Source organism: Emydura macquarii, unplaced genomic scaffold (assembly GCF_026122565.2).
Source record: "Emydura macquarii macquarii isolate MOO-44397 ecotype Brisbane River unplaced genomic scaffold, CSIRO-AGI_Emac_v2 contig_3278, whole genome shotgun sequence".
Taxonomy (NCBI): domain Eukaryota; kingdom Metazoa; phylum Chordata; order Testudines; family Chelidae; genus Emydura; species Emydura macquarii.
In genome coordinates, this window is record NW_027133415.1 from 436563 (window position 1) to 458249 (window position 21687).

At 41.1% G+C, this 21687-nt stretch overlaps 1 protein-coding gene across 1 annotated transcript; it reads right to left on the minus strand.

The window, feature by feature from the left end:
• Positions 1 to 734: 734 nt before the first annotated feature.
• Positions 735 to 20716, minus strand: MXD1 (MAX dimerization protein 1). Its single transcript, XM_067532349.1, has 6 exons — positions 20504 to 20716; positions 19403 to 19502; positions 13714 to 13743; positions 7948 to 8062; positions 5750 to 5909; positions 735 to 5650 (listed from the first exon to the last, which is right to left on the minus strand). Exons 1-6 carry the CDS (start codon positions 20595 to 20597, stop codon positions 5463 to 5465), a joined length of 687 nt encoding a protein of 228 aa, XP_067388450.1. The 5' UTR covers positions 20598 to 20716; the 3' UTR covers positions 735 to 5462.
• Positions 20717 to 21687: the final 971 nt, after the last annotated feature.

A 21687-nucleotide genomic window follows, 5' to 3' on the forward strand; every position in this document is an offset into this window, starting at 1 on the left:
GGTCTAACTCACAATGCAGGTTCTAAGCACCAAGTGCAATAGCTTCCTCTTTTGTGCAGGGAGACAAGGCGGGCGAAGTAATCTCTTTTATTGAACCAGCTTCTGTTGGAGAAAGAGAAGCTTTTGTCCAGTGCCAAACCCACTGGTCGGACTTTGTGATAAAGTCAGTCGCACACAACTATCCGATATGCACAGCTGCAACCCCTTCACGCTGGATGGCTGGAAAACATTAATGCATATAGCCACAGCGTGTGCAGGTCTGAAGAGAAGGGGAGAAAAGTTCTACACAACCTCTTCCCCTTCGGCAGGCGCTTGTGGCCTCCTCAAGCACTTCACTCACTTCATTCTGAGGAAGCTCAGCTGGGGATGTTCAGTCTTCAAACCCGAGGTGTAGTACAAAAAACTAGGAGCAGCAATTGGGGGACAAACTACTGCTGAAAGGGAGGGCAAAGGAGTTAGTCCAGGCAACAATTAAAGGTTATTCTTCCCCCTACTGTCATCAAAATGGAAAGGGAAGGGAATTACTGGAAGCCTTTTCCAGCTACTCTCCTCTTACCTCCTAGAAAGGTTTTGAAAAAAGGGAATGTGATTCCAGTTGACAACTGTTGAGTACCCAGCGTGAGCCACTCCCAAGAAGTCATTCATCACTAGATTGCTAGTAACATTTTGACTGCTGTTTACTGGAAGGTACCCAACAAATCAGTGAAATCATTCATGCCACAGGGCATTTTCTGTTCAAACCAGAACACTGGGAGGACACGTTTCTCTTTAGTAATGAAATAATTTATTTTCTAACAGTTGAACAATACAGAAGTATACATATACACAGCAAGGTCTTCTAAAACATGTAGTTTCTAAAAATGCATGTGCTAACTGTAATAAAAAGCACCATTATATGGTCTTGACACAGGATTCATAATGATGTGGTATTTACATTAGGAACTAAACATCTGGAAACAGAATTCATCTTCTCCCATCTGCTGCTCCCGTTTAGTCCGTTTACTATTTGGAAGACTGCCAAAAATAAAGCTGATGGTTCAACAGCAGTGTTGTTAAGAGCACCAACTTGAGGAAGGGAGACAGGCAAGTTTGATTCTTTTATCAATTAGAAAGAAAAAAACCCAGCACAAATAGAACTGATCAAAAGTCCAGGTTGATTAAGGTTGGGCATGTTAGAAGATATTGGTACTTGCAATTTTTTTTTTTGCAGTCATGCAACAGCTATTCAGCAAACAGCAACTGGGTAGAGATGCCTCTGAGTTTATTCTTTCACCTGAAGATTTTTGTACCATGTTGTTCTTCCAAAGTAATAACAAAAATGAGGGATCAGATTTATTATATCCCAGATTTATTTATTTTTTTTTAAACTGGCCATAGAAGAGAGGTTTGAATACGATTTAGAGCTGGAATTTTTTGGTGATGTCTCCCACACCTCCAGAGATGTCTACTCAGCTAGCTATTCACACAGCTGTCACACAAGTTTAACGTTTCAATAATGCTTGGGAACCAGGTACCTGTTTCTACTACTAGACAGTATAAACAACTTTCAGACTACGCAGCAATAAAAAGCAACAGAAATATACACTTTATGAGGAGCAAACATAAAGCCTTACAAAAGCTGAATTCTTCCCAATACATTACAGTGTCAAAACCTGAAATTTGTTACAAAAGGGGCAAAAAAAGAACTCAAAGCCCTGACATATTGCTAGATAGTATTTCAGATGCCTGTTTCATCTAGTTCACATACTTTGAATGAGCAAGGGAAAGCCACCATGCATTAAAACACAGGGCTTTCTCTTGGCTATGTTTGTAGGCCTAGTGCACAGCTTTGTAATTCCGAAGTGACGCCAGATCCAGAGCTTTCTTGGTTTTCAGAGCTGATATAGAGCTGTAGTGGGTTGGGGACTAGGGGAGAAGAGCCGAGTGCCATATTACGGAACAAAGTGCTAAAGTGGCAATTGGCAGACCACGGCCTGCTAATGCCCAAAGCTCAGAAGTGTTTCAGATCATCTTATAAGGTGTTGTGACGTTAGCTCAAAAAAGCGCTCTTTAAATTTACATCATAAACTGGTATTCGTAATGACCCTGGAAATTCACAAGATGTGACCATCAGCACCTTGACAAGTTGAAAGCTCTGCTTTGTAGAAGAAATTAGATTCTGGGTGCTCAACACTCAGGAAAACACGCTCAGTAAGTACAAACAAGACTTGAGGATGTTTAAGACAGACCATCATTAGCATGTAAGTTACAGCAAAATTTCTCTGCTCTGATTATTAAGTGCAAGCGTTTGATTTTTCTTCCAATTGAGTGCACACCTGGTTTCACCATTTGCACTGAAACAGTTACGGATGGCAGTATTTTATACTCTGCCCTTTTCACAAGAAACAACGTGTGTTTTATATTCACACACATCTGTGCAACTATCAATCGTAAACTTGAAGTATATGAGTAGTCCCTCACTCCCCTTTCTAACCATCTACAAGATTTTTGTAATTTCTGCAGCTTATTTAGTAATAATGCTGGTGGATCAGTGAATTCGAGAGAAAGGCTGGCAAAACAGAAAACAACGCTACCATTTCAGCAACCTTGGAAGTGGACTTAGCTGCCTGAGGCTTGGGCCTGTTGACTAGCAAAGAGGACCGGAGAGATTTGAAGCTGCCAAGGACGGTCCTGGAGCCCACAGTAGCTAAATTGACTGCACCTGCCTAGAGTTTTGGAAAAGACACCACATATACCCTTGTGTCAGTTTTGACATTAGTGCATCATTTTCTCTGCCATCAAAATTGAGAGGACCACATCCAAACAGTGCAAAGGTCAAATAATTACTGTTTTATATTGGGACAAAAAACACACAATTTCACCCAAAAAAAAAGAATGTAGTTAACGCCAAAGGCACAACAATTAAAAACACATTACACTGAATCCGTAAGACTCGGTATTTATAAATTAAAAAACACATACGAAGTACACAATTTCATATTTTAAATTTACCCCTCCAACGCTTTCCAAAAATCTAAAGTTACTCTGACCTTCAAAAAGGTAGCAATATCTGCAACTCTAGGTTTGGTTTTGCGAGGCAATTTATGCAACATTTATTTGAAGAAGAAAAAAAAAAAAAAAGCTAGAGAGGTCTCAAGGAAAAACATATTGAGCAAACGACCTCAAAGTGCAGATATTCAATTTTTTTATTTTTATTTTTTTTTTTTTAAGTTTACAGGTTTTGAGCTAGCTCTCTGAAGATTCTCTGCTTGGACTCAGGAAGTAGGCTTAAAAATGCAAAAGGCATACAAGTTTTAGTTCAGTGCAAATCTGCTGGACATCTGAAAATTCCAGCCATTTAAAAAAATTCCTTTTTTTTTTTTTTTTTTAAAAACATAGCATACACAAAAAGAATATACTTTGGAGATTTTTAGCAATCCACTAGCCCCATTTCCCATCTTTTCTTTTTTAAAGAGTTCAAATGATCCAAAAATAGCTTGAGGATATTTCAAGGAAACAAATCTAGTTTTCTATAGTTTGCTCATTTGCACTTTACGGAGTGTCTTAGTGGCTTTTGGCCGCTTGACTTGTTAAGTCGCATGAACTGCATTTCCTGCAGGCAAGTGTGAAAGCCCACTTTTGTTGCCTATCACTAAATAAGCTACATAGCCCTTTTATAGTGAAGTTGCTCAGTTGAACGTTAGGGCTTCTCTGGTCACCTTGTACCAGCTGGCTGTATTACCGGAATCAAATACTGAATATTCATTGTGAAGAGTTTGCCAAGTGGGTTCAATATAAAGACCTTAAAATGTTTCAAGCAAAGAGGACTGAAGAAAAAAATCTATCTATATATCTGAGTTAGCAGACCTCTACATACAAAGTTTCCAGAACATCTATAAAAGCACAAAGTCATAAGAATGTATCTCCATTACATTAGTTTTATATAAAATGAATAAATACTATTTATAGATCATGTGTATTATGTACATTTACATGTGCTCTATTTAGCTTAAATGAAAATGTTGCAAGGTTGAAAAATTTTTCACACTTTTGAGGAGAAAATATTAAGGTTTAAGCTGGCAACAAAAATCCTTTGTGAGCCAGTTTTAGAGTGCCTAATAATTCAACCGGGCGAGGAAGTGCTTTAATGCCAATAGCACTTCACTGATTAATTGTAGTAACGTTGGATTAGCAACATCCTGTAAAATGTGTCCAATCACGGACACCCAAAGTTAACACAGCTAGCTTTATCACTCAGTTATTGCTAAAATTTGTAGTAAAACAGATTTAACAGGACCAAGCATTGCTTATAGAAACAAATGAGGCATAATTATTTTTGTGCTAAAGGGATTGAGATAATCTTTGTTCATCTCTCTGAGGTAGAAAAGAATTGTCCCAGAGATGAGAAGCAAGAACAAACATCTAGGTAAACTCGCCTAGAACAGTAAATTGCAGCTGTAATGCAATGAGGTCACAATAAATTGCACTGGAGATTAGTACCATTTGGGTTTAGGTATTAAAGAAACTGAGATGTGCATGGCTGAGGACTTCCTATCAGGGTACCTGCAAGAGACGGAGCAGTGTATTTGTTGTCAAGGTCCTGCAGCCCAATTCTGCAAGGTACAGAGTACCTACAATCGTGCAAGAGCTGCTCAGAACCCCACAAGATCGGTCCCACTGTCCTGCAATAGTCAAAACTCCCACTGTCATTTGCTGGCTGCTAATTTGAGATGAATTCAATGGAGTTACTCTTGAAAGTAAAGGTCACAGACATGCAGCCCTAGGAACCTGAAATCAATGGGAGTTTTGGGGGAGTTAGGACAACAGTACTGGGTCAGTCGGTAGTACAGCTAACACTACTAAAATGCAATACCCCTAAATGTTATGGGCAAATTCCCAAAGCAACAATTTTCCAAACCAAAATTTTAAATTTTGGCTGCACAATTCTCACAAATATCAGAGACAGGACAGCTAAAATGCTCCACACTCTACTTTTGAAAGTTTAATCCACTCATTCCCTGATCTCTACTATGAGGAAGTTGGGTTCCCCCTTCAGATTGTTTGTCAAATGAAGTTATGTTTAGCCACTATTTCTGGATATTAGATCCATTATGGTACTATGCAAAGACAAGGTAGGTCTAGAATGCTAGACAATAGCATCAAGGCAAAAAAAGGGTTTTTAGGTTGCTATTACTGCTAAAATATTCTTGGGTACTTCAAAATTTGTTTGGAATGTACAGTCTCACAGAGATGAGTTTACTGACAGAAAGAGAAGCTAGTGGATGCAATCAGATGTGTGCTCCAGAGAGTAGCTTGTAACCCACAACCCTATGCACTGTTTCAGGACTTAGGCAAAGCTGATTTCGCTAATGTTGGTGGTACATTAAATTTACGTGCAAGAGAATTGTGGGACGGTCCAATATACTACCTAATAAGATCCAATAAGGAAACTGCAATGGATGGAACAGCAACTGAGTTGCTTCTTATAGACTGAGACAAGGCTTGTGATTGTTCTGCAGCTTTAATCTCTTAATACCAGAGCTGGAATAGCCCTCATCACTACAGATGCTCTGCATGCTTCCTCTTTCATCCAAATCACTTGGACTGCTGCTGCTCCAGTCTAGGTCTCCCATTAGGTAGTCTGTGCTTTCGACATCCACATCAATTTCTTCTGTAAGCAAAAAGAAGAGCAGTGTTGGAACAACCAGATCAAGCCTCTTGAGGTTTGAGCTACCGGTACAGCTATTCCTAGCCAAGTGAAGTGCCTCACCTCTGTCAGAATCGGAACGCTCTGAGGAAACAGTAGATCCTATACTGTCCATTCTTATTCTTTCTATGCCCAGCTTCTCCAGCTGCCTTTTCAGATGCCGCTGTTCTCGTTGCAATTGATCTATTTGGTGTACTGCTTTTCTATCATAGTCTTCAAGCTTCTGTGGGTTAAAAGGCATGGTTACTTCTTTTGGACATTATGGACTAAGTTTATAAGCTTACACACCTAAGCATGTGTCCTAATTTTTGGACACAGGTGCTCAGCACCTTTAAAAGTCAGGTCACTCAGGCACCCAACCACGGCTTCAGGTGACTGATGACAGGTACCCGGGTTTGACAGCGCTGGGCTAGATTCTACACTTTTTAAACATATGAATTAGCGGTAGTCAGGAGCTTTACATGGGAAACAAGTGACGCACACAGTGTAACTGAAAATATATCTGCAGGTAGTTTTTCAAATTGAGTTTAACTACACCCTTAGTTGTCTCGTCAATGTTTCAGACGTGCTAAAGGTTTGAGGTGTGTGTTGCCACCTGCACACACAGCACCATCCCTATGCACTGTGCTGTCCTATGCACTGTGAACAGCTCCACTTATCTCAACCAAACACCACGACTTTGGTCAACAATAAAGGTGACTGCCAGCTAAAGCTTCTTTCAAAAAGACCAGCACCAAAGTTAGAGTTGTTCCAAATGCCTCACATACCAAATGCACACTTGCTTATCCTGAACAGGAACTCTCTGAACACAACTCATCTCTCCCCACCCCACACACCCCAGTACACTGGAAAGAAACCGAGTTGGTGGGAATTCCCAGAAGCAGACTTGGCAGACTTTTCCTGTTCACACGGGCAGTGGGAAAGAACTGAGTTTGGGTGCTTTTGTGCAGGTGGCCACAGCAAGGGAAGGCTTTTTCTGCAGGACCCTGCCTGAGCCAGATCTCGCAGGGCCAGGCCCTGTTAAGATTGAGGCCCTGTTAAGATAGGATTGAGCTCTGGCTGGATTAGAATTACCTAATGGCCACATGGAGATGTGTACAAATAAGGCTTCCCTCTCAAAACTGGTTTTATGCAATTATCTGGCAATGGCTCAATCCTCTTCATATACATTCCAGGACTTTGATATCTAGCAAATTGTTATCAGACTGACGCCAACCAAGTCCCTCAGCGCCACACCCTTTATCTTCCACTTAACATTATGCACTCTAAAAATACTTGGTATCACTAAGGGAAGACATCAACCCCATTCAATTGCAAGTTAAATATTTGCTTCCTTTTTTAAAAAAAGCTATTCAACAGTATGAATATTGAGAAACTTTTTGGGGCACAGATTATTTTGGATTTGTACAATGGTCAACAGGATGACGGTCCCAATCCTGACTCAGGCCTCTGCATGCTACTGTAACGTATGTGAGGTCTAAAATTAAAATTATGTCCACAGAGAACGGTAACAAGGGAAAATTTGTATACACGGACAGAGTCTTGGTTCTCAGTAGCCTGAGTCCACAAATGTTTGGTCAGCCAGTTTCTAATGCTGACCTCTTTAACCGTGTTAACATGTTTGAACAATAAGTGACAGCATCACAATTCGCTCAGAAATCACAACCTCGTCTCCCCGTTAGGATGCTGCTGTAAAGGTAGTATTCTATCAACTCTTGGCTATAAAAGAGATATTTCTTCCTTTAAATAGTAAGGTCTTCAGATCTGCAATACACAACAACTCCATGTTTCAGCGTGTGTGTGTCAGGGTTTTCCTTGAGACAAATCGCAGCATCAGGCACTGATGTTTCTCAACCAAAGTTAAGTTTTTAAAAAGTTTTATACTTAAAAATTATCAAAATTAAGGTTTATTTTAGGGACTGAGCCAAGATCAAAGGGTTTCCATAGCACTGAAGCCTTTTGGACCCACAAAGGTGACCTTCTTGGGCAGCTCTTTCTCCCATATCTTCACTGCCAGTGGCGTGGAGCTTCACAACTGACCCCAGTCCAGCTACAGCTGGTGGTAACAAGCAGTCCACCCAGCTGACACTTAATACTTCCCTCGTTTGCAAGAGACAGACTTCAGAACTGGACAAGACTAAGGTACTGGTCCTGAAGCAGGATTTAAATCAACCAGTTTATTGTCAGGCAATTGTTTTTACAGCACTTTATTCAGCAATACTTTACATGCTCACGTGCATGATTAAATAGCGTGAACTCACCTTTATGTGCAATTTAGCTTTTGTTAGTAAACTCAGTGTAGTATGTCTATTGGATTCAGGCCCAAGGGGTACCAGCCCTTTCAGCTTCTCCAGACACAACCGCAGATGAGCACGTCTGTAAAAACGAAAGTTCATACATCAGGCTAAATATTCATTCTGTGGTCAACAGCAGCTACATAGGATCAGGCATCATTCAACACCAATCCACATCTGCAAGCAGCTACGGCAAATATAACAAAGGTAAAGTCATACAATTGGTGACAATAGCAGTTGGTACCAGGGTTGGAAAAATAAGGATACCTATTTCTATTTTTGCTAGATGAACAATGCCTCCTAGCTTAATAATTCCAGATGCATTTTCTCCCTTAGAGCTATGCTTTGAAGCACTAGCATTCCAGAAACGGAGACACGCTCTTCCACGCCATTGTAAGTTTCTTCACAGAGCTACACTTGAGAATTTTAAGCGGCAGGGAAGAAGTTCAATATAAAAAGTCTTTACACCCATGACTATCTCAGCACATATTAAAATGAAAGACCTACAGCAATCATTAAGGTAGTACAATTAAAAATGAAAACAGGATGTGCAATGCATGTTGCGGTTCATGTTAAGCCCAATGCATTTCAATTAATAGTTTTCCAGATCTACTCTTAGAGGTATATAGTTTCCCTACTCTACCCTCTGTGACCATCTACTGCAGGTGTTACCATGTGAGGTAGAGCAGGTACACACCACCTTCTAAAATGAGGTAGCCACAGACTTGATCTCTTCCATAAGCATTGTGAGTCACACCCACTGCTGATTACTGAGGCCTTGTCTACAAGAGAAAGGGTTTGCCATTACAGCTATACCGGCAAACCCGGTTAGCTTTGACACAGGTTATACCGGTAAGAGTATGCTTTTGCTACTCTAGCTTATACTAATTCCCTGAATAAGATTAGCTAAAGCAACAAAAGGACTTTTGCCATATTAGCTGCATGTACACTAGGGTTTTTGCTGGCATAGCTATGTCAATTAGTCATCTGATTCCCACCACACACACTCCTAACCAATGGAGCTATGCTCACAAAACTGGAGTTTAGATCAGATCTAACATTTCTCAAGAAACAATCTGTAATTCTGCTTTTGTGGATCTTTCCCTTTCTGTAACATTTATTACAACAGGGTGTTTACGTCCCCAGGTCTTGTCAGTGAATAGATTAATTCCATATACAATAATAATGAACCTACAGGATCAGACCAGTTTTAGTAAGGGGAATAGTCCTTTATACCAGAAAATCTACTCTCAGCTACAAGACATGTCTTCATGGTATCCATTTGCTGTATCCAGAGTGCAGTACTCTGAAATAAGTTTTAAGAAAAACAGCAGCTTTGAAAGACAGGGTTTTATAATTGATGTATTTGTTGAGCTAATAGTAGATTAAGATAATTACGGTTTCCCATGTAATTAGAAAAGCCTTTCAATTCTGAAATGTTCAATAGTGGGGGGGGAAAAAAAAAAAAAAAGTCCAGACTGAAAGAGCCCCACTTTTACAGTTAATATATGCGGAGTACTAATATGGTAGAGAATACAGCTGTTTTGGATTAGACCCCTAAAAAATAGATCTTATGGAAAATATGCAGTTTAGTCAGTTACAAATACCTTTTTTTTTTAAATGAATTCAACTACCTCACTTTGCTCATCACTCTACAAGTGCGGTAGAGCTACTTCCAAATGAAAAAAAAAAAAAAAAAAAAAAGTGTTTTACATTGGCTCTCTGGTAGTACTGTGTGTAGACCAGCCTCTTGCTGGGTTGTGCAGGTGGCAGTGTAAGTGTATTCTTAAAACCAGAGGTATCTTACAGCACTACCAGGTGTGGTCTTCTGTCTTACAATCCACATTTTGTTAGTGAGCAAATAGACCTGATTAGTGAAGTATAAACCTCACATTTAAGGTAAAAAGCATTGAGAGAACAGGTGTTTTGGTCACAATGCTTTGGACAAACAAGGTATTTCGCACAACATTCATTTTGCTAGAATGTTGTCCTGGCTCCAGTCTTTTCCACTAATCAGTAGAGATGTCAGATCTAATCGCCTTCCAGCTCTACCACGTGTGCTATCGGACCATGGGCCAGTAACTTAGGCTGAGCTTTCAGAGATGTCAAGCACCCACAGCTTGCACTGTTTTTCATAGCAGTTATGGGTACTCAGCACCTCTGAAAAAAAAGCCAAGCTCTTTATTGTTTCAGCACACCTCCAAGGCAGAGTTAGGCCAAAGCTGAAAGCTTTTGAAAAATCCTACCCATAGGCTATGTCTACACTGCAGTAAGACACCTGCAGCTGGCCCATGTCAGCTGACTTGGGGCCAGGCTGCAGGACTGTAAAACTGCAGGGTAGCCCCTGGGACTTAGGCGCTAGCCACCCGGAGCCTAGGCTCCAGCCTACAGAGCACAATCAGAAGGAGATTTGCTACTAGTGTGGTCCAGGAGGACGTCAGCTGCAATGGAAGGCTGACGGCACTGCTTCCTGGGTACACAGACTATTTCCAAACTGCTTCCCCCCATCACGTTCATGCCATTGACAACTGTAGCTCCTTTATGTAGCACATCGATATTAAACAACTGTAAACTCTGAGTGCAGCTTTACAAATGTTTCCTCTGCCTACCTGTATTTCTCTCTCATTAGCCAGTTTCAGATCAATTGCTCTGTTGTATGCATCTCCATTCAGAAACAACCACTTAACTAACCTGCATCCTCATCCATATTATGCTACACTATTCCATTTCCACTACAGAAGTTTTTAGCACTTTGACAGTGGTTGGAAGTCCGTATACAGAGTACACTGTTTACTCTGATCCTTTCACATAGGCAAATGCCCAGTTGCTTTCATACAACAGCTAGGTGGATGATCAAATACAGAGCCAGATTTTCAGATACTCAAAGAAACAGCTTCATTAGGATATTGGGAGTGAGGCTAGTTCCAAGACAGGTAAGTTTGGATACTATTCAAATGCTATTGTTGATCCTGACATTTAGGTCACATTAATTGGCGTTGGTTGCTACACAACTGGTCTTTGAAATGTCTAATTGTCACAAGTAGCTTCCAATTGAGATGTTGCAATTATCTGTACATCTTGCTCTAAGCGCATGACGAGTTCAACAATCATTTGTGCTGTAGTTCTGAAAGCATTTTATGTAAGCAAACAGAGTGGATAAACTTTACTCCGAGGGTAAATCCAAACAATGATGGGGCCCCAATGATGAATCACTGCTTAACATTATTTGCAACTCCAAAATAAGATATCCTTCCATCAGAACAGACTTATCCAACCATGCCTTAATGGAGTTACACAAAAGCTGTCTACAGTACCTACAGAGGTGTTACAACTATGGTCTACAATACTTAAGCAAGAAACTGCAGTGGGCACCAGGTTAAGTTCAAAGTCACTTGTTAGAAGCCATCCCCTTAACATTAGGGAGTTGCCATACACTGTACAACAGCAAATGGGATTCCTAGAAATCTTGCACATCACTCTGCATGACCTTTGATTTTCTGGCTCCAACTTCTAGTTTAAAAGAAGTTTTAAGCAGAAATCTGCTTACATAAAGCACATTTCAGCCTCGTTTTTACTGAATGAAGATACAGCCACAGTTTTTCGATTACACAAAATTCTCTAATTGGCACAGCCAAAATCCTCAATTAATAAAGTTTGCTGTCAGAGCAGTTGCTCTTTCAAGTCCATTGTAATGCACATAAGCATTATCACTAATGTAATGAATCAGATTAACAAAGAGCCTAATTTTAATCTTAGATGGGATGTGGTATGTATCTAATCATATCGCATCCAACTATGCAATTTGGCCCCAACCTTCAAGTTAAACTAGTTCCCACACTATTCAAGTTCCAAACAATAACCAATGTTGTCTGCAAAGTTATTACTTTTGAACATCTGCAAAGTCCTAACAGCTTGATTTTCCCCCTTTGTGTACAGAAATATAGATGAGCCACTTTAAAGTCCCCATAAGGCATCTAGCTGGTTAACTTTTGAGAACAACAGTCAGAGTCTTAGCTTTCAAAATATTTTGTTTCACTCCTACATGTACAACAATGGGAGGATAACAGTTTTATTTCTGCGCAGAAATACATTGGCTGTTTTCCTAATCACCTTTTTGATAAGACCTTAAAATACATGACATTTACTGTACTTCCTTGTTTGGGCAACAATATAAACAGGATTTCAAGAGGGCTCCAGTGCAGTTGCTACCCATCAGATACAGAGTCAGCAGGAGAGATACGATGCATTTGGTAAAGTTTTTAAAGTATTCTTTCTTTAGTTATTCAAGTGATCAAGCGATAATTTTGTGAATAGTTTAGAATCTGGAGTCTGTTTTATCCTGTTCCCTTCTAACCTCAGTCATTTTGGATATATCTCAAGTGCATCATTTTAATTTCAAACAAGCCAGGCTAACAAAACAAGTTAACTGGCAACAGACAATACCATACCTGCAACACTTAAGAGCAGAATCCAACTTTCAAAGAGGAAATGGAGAAGCTTACAAATGGTACAAAGGCACTCTCCACTAAGCTATTAAGATTACTGAAACCCATTTCCAATAATACAAGTTCTCTTATATTGATGCTTCCCATCTGGTAAAATACACAAGTAGTATTCTAGAAAGCAACCACCTAAAAAGCTTACACTGAACTCTGACAGGGCTAGCTAATGAGAGATTTGCAATTTACATTGGTAATAGATCATAAGAAAAGCCATACAACTATTACGGTAGCCTGGGGTTTCCCACTAATGGGAGTGTCAGCTTGTCATTTTCTTTTCCAAAACTACCAAGTTACTTACAGAATCACCACAAACCAAAAAGGATACCTCTCTTTGCAACTGCAAATGTTCCTACACAACAATCCTCCTCCTCCCAGCCCTTTCCTCCCATAAGAAGGGTGCTGACTGATCCACAAGAACTGAAAACAACGTTTAAGCCCCCTTGTGAAATTCTCCAGTTTTAAAGTGTTCTATTTTTAAAAGCCATGTCCCTGTATCTTGACTGCAAAGTACACTTACCAAGAGGGCAGACTTAAGGATGACAGCCTTATCAACACAGCCAACAAAAAACAGGTTATATTCTGTGTAGTGCTAAGGATACATAAACAGCGTGGTACTTGACCTGATGAGTGATCTATCTATCTATGTACCCTGAGAGAAGATGGCCAGAACCAGAGGCTTCAGGGGAAGGTCCAAGAAATGCTGCTGAAGGCAATTATGGAATAACTGCACATGAGCGTTATGAGGAAATTTTCCCTATTGAAGCTTACAGGCTGAAGGATGAAAAACATTTTCCATGTAAGAGGCCCAGGAGTTCTGGGATAGATGAAAACATAATTCCTAGACAGAATCTGTAGTCTCCAGTTGCTCACATAGAACTGCCTGTTATCCCCCACATTACAGTCCATGCTTGCTTACTGCAGATAGATGTTGTGGTCAGAAGGCAGGAGATCAGAACATCAGTTTTCAGTTTAAAGTGACATTTTACCCTATCCCTGCCTAGGATACGCAATGGTATTTACATGCCAAACCACCCCACTCAAACACACTACTGCAATAAAACTCAGTGCTTAGGATTTAGAGACTGCTTACAGCATCACTTCTGCCTGAGGACGTACCCGGCACATCCATCTGATATTACTGCTCTATTGAAAGGAGGACCTGGACGGTCCCAGTGGGATATGAAGGGCATGGAATAAAAGTTAGTGCATATAATTCATCTTACAAACTCACCTATTCTTTTCCATTTCATTGTGCGTTGACCTGAAAAATAAAGAATGAGGAATTAGTTAGTTACTGATTGCCAGCTACAGATAAGTACACTCTTAATCACAGTGCATATCAATGCAACACTTTTTGGAGCAACACAGCATGAGGGTTCTGCTAGCAAAATGGCAATAAAAGCCCAGAAAGAGCAGCAAACTGGGATTTTGCAAGTACTGTAGCAGCTTCGTTTTTAAGAGGTATGTGATTATAACTGCTTTAATGCTAATGAGGGTTAAGCAAGCATACCGATAGGAAACTCAGGACAGACAGTAACCACCACTTGGGAGCAAACAATCCCTGAACTAGAGATAAAGGACATGGGGCAAATAGGAAGTAACAGGTCTTTGACATCAAGTACATGATGGTGGTGCAAATTAAAAAAAAGAGGAAAACTGCCCCATCTTAACATTGCATTTGAAATCTATAAAATCAATTAAAAGTCAAGTGTCTTTTCAGACATTCCCCAGAGTGCATTGCCAATTGTAATTTAGAGAGGATTTGTATTTCTCTCCCTATTACTGCTCAAAAGATTCACCTCATGAGGGTAGCCAACTTTGCATTTTACAGGAGTTCATGTATAAAGTAAAAAACTTCTGCTTCCTGCTTTTCATAAAGGATTGCACCTTGAACAGTGCAGCACTGAGCATGAATCATGCTTTATTGATACCAATGAATGATACCCACTGAACCATATGATTTATACACAATATTTAATCATTAAGCCACACGTTCTGCAGAGAAATAAGTATTCTGAAAATCAGGTGTGTGAACACAAGAGATCTGTAGAAAACTTTTCCAGAAGCGAATGGCAGACTACAATGCTTTTCATTTTTAAATGGAAGAATGACATTTAATTTGAGGTGGTAGTCTAGGTTGCTATTAAATTGGCTTACAAGTTATTCAGAAGTTCTTCCTTCTCCCCTTGCAAGATTTTAAGACAAGGGTAGAAAAAACAAAAAAAACTATGCCGGATTCTCTTACAAATAAGACCCAGAAAGCGATTTAAATAGTTTTCAAATTACTGTTGACATAATGTTGAGATGAGGCCTCCTGATATACGCACACATGCTCATAAAGGAAATCTGCCACGACTGCTCTTTAAAGCTTTAAGTGAAGCCTGTTTTGTTCAGGGACAGTATTACTGTAGAACAGAAAACCTGAGGGAAAAACCACAATCATGACAAAGCAATGTGTATATCTGAAGCTGTCCATCTGACTTATCCTGTGTCTGAGCCAGAGAGGGCCAATTTTCTCACTGTTTTCTAGAGGTTTCAATAAATGAAAGTGTTTTTATTGTTAAATAAGCAATGGTAGGAACTTCTACTTTGAGGACACTGCAAATTATATTTTTGGTATTTTTAGTCACTTGCTTGTTTGCAATTCCCTCTTAAACTTCCTTCATAATGTTTCACAATGGCTTGATCTTTGTTTTGCAAGCTAATGCCCCCTTTCCCCCCTATGTTTCTAATGACATTCATTTTAACATAGTTCCTTTTGTTTGCTTTCTGACTGCATTATTTAAAGTGATCTGTTCTGAAATGGAAACATTCAGCTTCCAAACAAATTTAAAAAAAAATAAAATAAAATCAGAAGATATTTTTATTTCAGCTGAGAACGAAAGGTCCATATTTCTTAGTAGATCATTTAAATGGGTTCACATTAGTCTGACACATAAGATAGGCAAGTTCCCCTGTCAGGGCATCTGTAAATGGCTGAAAAGAGGACAGATATGTATTTTTGGTTCCACCGGTTGCCCCATCTGACTCTCCTGGATAAAAACCAGAGAAATAAAGTGTAAGTTTGAGCCCTTCCCCACCTCCCAAGTAGGACTGCCTGAGTCCAAGACATTACAATGAACGTGTAGTTTACTAGCGGACTGGTATGTCATAAATAGGTCAAATTGATTCAATATTGGTACCAGAAGTTACAAAGGTCTGTTACAAACAAACTTGTTAATAGAATCCATGCTCTCTGACCTCACTAACTTTGTGTCCATGAACACTTGATTAATGGTAAGTTTTGTATCCAAAACTATATTTCTATTAGCTGCTGAAATACATTTTTAGAACATAAATCCTAAGGGTGGATAGTTTGCATATTACCATGTACACATGATTTAGCTCTTACAGAAACATTATTTTCCTTTACTTGGAACGTATCAAATAATTTTTATCTGAAGTGGAAAGGCTAAGCACGGTAACTTCTTGAAGTGGTGTTTTGTTTGCCAGTTTCAATGCAACCTTGATAGCAATCAGTTTCTGTGTTTAGAACTTTAACCGAACAGAGCCCATTTCCAGGAAATTAATAAAACACAGTTACCATATCTCCGCTAGCTAAATGGCTGTCCAATGTGCATAGTGCCCATATTCCTCCCATTCCAAAAGGGAAAGAGAAAGGCTCTCTATGGGCTAGTCTACAGGAGTCACTGCCACATTTTTTTTTTTAAACAGAAGTGTTATAGAATTTCTACTCCAGAGATACAGGCTTAACCATGCTTACCACAGTGACAGGTCTGCAGCCTTGGCATAAAATGCCAATCTTAGCTTCAAACTCCATATACAAAGAATCCTTTTCTCCCCACCCAATAGACAGACCATATTATTGTCTAATATAAGTTAACAATCATACTGGTCAAACAGACCTATTTATTACTATACTACAATTAAAATCAATCACGTTCTAGGATTTAAATGCAGAACTCCGGCATGCAACTAGGATGACTTCTGAACCCTGACCTTTTAATGCATACCTGTACCATTACAGATATAGGAAAATTGCTGCACCACCTATCCTTTGAAAATTTCCATATGAACTCAGTATTAACTCATTCCATCATTATGTCGGCCAGAAATAAATTATTCTCGTTGACACCTCCACAATCAGCATTAAAGGAAAACTGTCAGCTTGAAATCTTACAATCTTTAAAAAGAGAATTAGAAATGGCTTCAGGTATTTTATATGCCCTTGGGTTCACTTGCCAAGCTGTGTTTTACAATCAGATGTTCCTATTTAACATACGTCTTCTCCCCATTGCACTGCAAGTTCCACACAAACAGGAGATAGAAGACCTAATCTGACCTCCACTCAAGTCAGGGGGAGTCAGGTGGGCCTTAAAAGATTACAGAGAGGAAAAGTTGAAATTGACTATACACAGAGCTGTCAAACAAAGGAAATGCCCATCTCTATGCCCCCGCCCAATAATCTTTCAGTTATTGTAATATTAGGTATTACTTTAACAAGAAGGTAGATTGTGTCTTAATTTTAAAAGGACATTGATTCTTAAGTTGGCAAACAATTTAAAACAAGGACGCATGTCACATTTCCTAATGAAACAGGAAATATTTAGTCCCTAGATAGAATAGCTAAAAACAGGCCAATCAGAAAGGAAATGCTCACCACTTATGATATTTAGAGATGAATTTGCTCACACAGCTTTATATATATTGTACTATTTCTCCATTAATAATGATTTGATCTTTAGGCCGCTTAAAAGTAAGAGCTCTCTCTCCAATGCCAAAACTGCACACCTTTAAATACACTATTCCTGCAGGTCAGTTACAAAGTTGAGCTTTACAACCTACAATTCATTTTAATAGTTAAATTACAGAATTCTGTGAGACAGGCTGAAAAATGCTGATTAAATTTTCACTAGATACATAAAGAGGTAGGTCAGATCTTGCACTGTAAGCCTCCATTTCTAGAGGATTTCTAGGGTGCTCAGCTGCAAGAGTATCTCGCTCTCACCACCCCATGGATGCTGACATACAAAATCTTGGCCCAGAAAGTTTAAACCCAAGAGAAAAAAAGCATTCATATCATCCTTCAGATATCTTTCTGTACTTCAATAAATCAAAACCCTAAAATGTCTTCCCATTTGAGAGGCCTTCAATCTGCATTGTGAAATATGTCCTCCTTCATATAGAGATACAAGGGAGTCTTTTAGACTTTTCTCTACCATTGTTCAATATACATACTGTATTAGGCATGCACTGAAATGACAGTCTGCAGCCTAGTAAGAGTCAAAACACTGAGGTTGGGACACAAACCCAAGTTCAAAGTTCACACTGAAATTCCATCATTCAGTTGCTATGCAGTACCTAAATATCCCAGCACATCTGGCGCACGCACATCACGTACTGATCTTAGGTCATTAACCATAGTCAAAATAGGGTCAATTAAGGACAGAGCTTGAACTGTGAATTTTTTGGCTTTTATTAGTCTGTCACAGCACAAGCATTACCTAAAAGTAGTAGTTTCTATTTATACATACTACTACTAAATGAAGAGAGTTGCAAATACCTAAAACAAGACAGTAACTTCAGTGTTTAACCTGCAAGTCTTTAGGGCATAATTAAACACTTCACTAAAAAAAAAAAGGCTTGCTGAAATTGCTTATCCAATTTAAAATTCAACAGCTTGGATTTAAATTAATTTGGATGAATTAAATCTGAGCAAAACCCATTGCCAGTACTGAGTGATTTAGCATTTTTAGCTGCCCCAAGAACAAGATGTATATTAAATCAAAGATGAATAATTTGTAGCAAAGCTCTAGATGGATTTCAAGAGGAACAATAAATAAATCAGGCTGTCAAACAAAAGTGGCACTGGAAGCAAGATTTAATCTAAGTGTCAAACTAGAACCATGTCACTTTCTGCACTCAGCCATATAATTTAGCTTAAGAACTCCTGCAAATGCTAAAAGGGAAATAGAAAACATTAGAAAATTTGAATTTAACATTGCACATAAATCTTGAATTAGAAAAAAAAGACTCCTTCAGTTCTTACATTAGCTTTAGAAACAATATGTCTATCATGTTGCATAGCAAAATTCCACATAAGTTTTCTGAGGAGAAAAAAACATGCAATACAGCAAGAAAAAAAAATTACAGTTTCTGCTCCTTAGATGTTTCCCTAAAAAGTAACTGGTGTCAAAAAGTTTGACTATGTTCATGTATTACTGCAGTTCAACATATATACAACACAATAGTCTAAATGTATGCACACTTATCTCCATAAGAAATATTATAAATTTCACCTTTGACTATATCTGCTCCATTGGAAAAGTTTTATTTCATTGACATAAAAAAAGATATCTGAATGGATGTGTTAAAAATACTTCTGTTTTCCTGAAGTGCCAAAACCAAAGTTTGGGCCAAATTTGACTGGGGCATTTGAATGAGGCATTATGTAATTACAGTGTATTACCTTCATTATAACCACATCATGCCTCATTTTATTTTTTTTTAATGGTTTGCCTTGAAACTAAATAGGATCCTGCAATGTTTGCAACCCAATCAGAAAAGTCTAAATATAGCGCTGACTGAAAGCAAAAGTGAAACTGACTAGCACCTTCATTTCCCATGTTAAAAGATAGAAGTTAAAAGGCCTAAACAAATTAGTAAACTGAACCTTTTAAGATCTAATCTGAGTTGTTAACACAAGGACTTTGTCAAGTTAGAAAACATACAGTGACAAAAAACAACATCCCTTTAATTAAAAATACCACTGTAAGGGGAGGTATAAGTCAAAGATGGTATTACATACCCAATGTTGTTACAGGGCTATATTCATACTAGAAATGGCAGAATTTTGCATCAGAAGCTTCTGTATAAGCAAGATCACGTACACAGACAGAAGTACATATATCTGCCATTACCTGCTACTACTGCTGTTTTTCTTGGACTTGTTTCTCCGTTTTAAGGCATCTCTGTCCTTGTTATTGTAGGGTAACATAGAGGCATAGCCATGTTCAGCTTCTAAAAATGCAAGGATTTCACTTGGTCATCAAGTTAGCCCAAAACATATAGACATCCCAGTGTATTTGGGGGTGGAAGGAGAACACCACATTTGAAAGGCTGAAGGTGAAATTCAATAAGATCACTTAGTTATCCTCTAATGAACAACACACAGAGCCTTATATAAAAACCTCCAGGGCCAGGCAATCCATTGTTTCCAGCCCAGGGATGGCATGTCCACACCATACATGGGGGGGAACCACGTAGAGGGCAAGCAGGAGAGATTCTGAAGAGGGGATCCAGGAGATGGGTTGTGTGGGGTCCCCTTTCTCCCCATCCCATATATGGGAATCTCCAGAACAATGTTTCTTGGAGGAGATAACCCTACATGGAAGGATCTACATCAAAAGCCAGGGCATTTGTGCCGGGTGGGATTACACCCCAGGAGCTGGAGTGTGCGCCTGGGGGCAAGGGATCCTTCCACACCCCAGATGGATGACGGGGGGCAGCAAAGTGACTGGGGGTGGGAGGAAGAGGGTTATGGGATGGGCCCCGGGGAGCAGAGCGAATAGCTGGCGGGGGTGGGAGGGCAGGGTGCGGAAGGCTGGGGGGGAACACGGGGGATGGGGCACCCCGCACTCGGGATGGGATCCCGGCTTCTGGCGGCGGGGATGGGGGAAGCGGTTCCGCTTTTCGCCGACGACGAGTGGGGGGGGGAGGGGGGGGCCGGCGCAAGCCGTTGGCTCCTGGGGGTTTGGGGGCGGTCCTCGGCCTGCTCCCCGACCGACCGACCGACCTCCGCCGGGATGGCCCGGCCGCAGGAGAGGAACGAGATCGCCGGGGGGTCCCATGGGGGGGGGGGCGGTACCCGCTGGGTCCCGCGGGGGGGGGGGCAGGGGTCCCGGGGGGGGGTGCTCCCTCTTTCCCCGCGGAGGAGGACGAGGAGGAGGAGGCGAGGCGAGGCCCCCGGTGCCGGTCCCGGAGGAAGGGGTCGCGCCGGCTGCCGCCTGCGGGGCCGGTACCTCGCTCTCTCCGCTCCAGGTAATCGGCCGCCTCCAGCAGCATCTGGATGTTCACACAGACCCGGGTCGTCGCCGCCGCCGCCGCCGCCGCCATCTTACGCCGCTGCCGGGCCCTGCGCTCGCCCTGCCGCCGAGCCTCACGGAGCAACGACCGCCGCCGCCGCTCTCCACAGCCCGAATGTTTATCCGCCGCCTGCTCCGCTTTGACAGACCCGAGCAACCAAGCCCACTGCCCCCTGCCAGCGCCGCGCTCATTGGACAGACGCAGCACGGCCCCGCTCCCTCATTGGTCAGTTCGCATTAAGACCCGCCTCTTTTTACTATCCCCGCTTGTGATTGGCCCTTTTTTTCTATCTGCCCGCCTCCTGACTATAGGCCCGCATCATTTCTCTGATTGGCCCAATATTTTAGGTTCCCGCCCCATCCCTTCGCTATATCCTAATTGGCCAATTCTTATGAAGCACCGCCTCTTGCGCGGTACTAATGGACAACGGCTCTCACACTCCGCCCCCCTCTCCCCCGTTTCGGAAGCTACGATTGGACAGGACTTTTCATGGCACAGCCCCACCTTCTATTCCTGTCCAATAGGCTTAGTCAACAATGCCCCACCCTTTTCCGGTTTCTTACCTCTGATTGGCCAAGCCTTCCCACAACCCTTCTATTGTGTAAGGCTCCCTCTTCGCAGCTTCAACCCTCCCTCCGGCCGCCCATTGGCTCGTTCCAAAGGAACCAACCAATCAGTGAGCAGCAAAGCTATGGAGGCGGGGAGAAGGGGCCCTTGGGCCAGGTGGTGTCAGGCTCAGGCCTGTGGGGACTCTAACGCTGCAGGGGATGAGACCAGGTAGAGGCCAAGGGGCAGGGAGGGGAGCAAGGGGCTGGATGCAGGGAGGGGAGGAGGGGTGCAAGGTGGAGGCAGGGAGGGGAGAAGGAAGATGCTAGGCCCAGGGGGCTGGATGCAGCAGGGGATACAGCTGCAGACAGGTGCAGTGCAACGCTGGGGGGTAGGCAAAACAAAAGGGCACCAGAAAGAAAAACGAGCTAGCCCCCCTCTTTCACAACAGAACCTCAGAGGATTCGCCTAGGGTGGCTCACACCTGATGTTTTGCAAGGCTTTATGGTGCATCCCTCCCGTTCTGTTATTCGCTAGGTATAGATCAGTGACTCCCACCATCTTGTGCAATGGT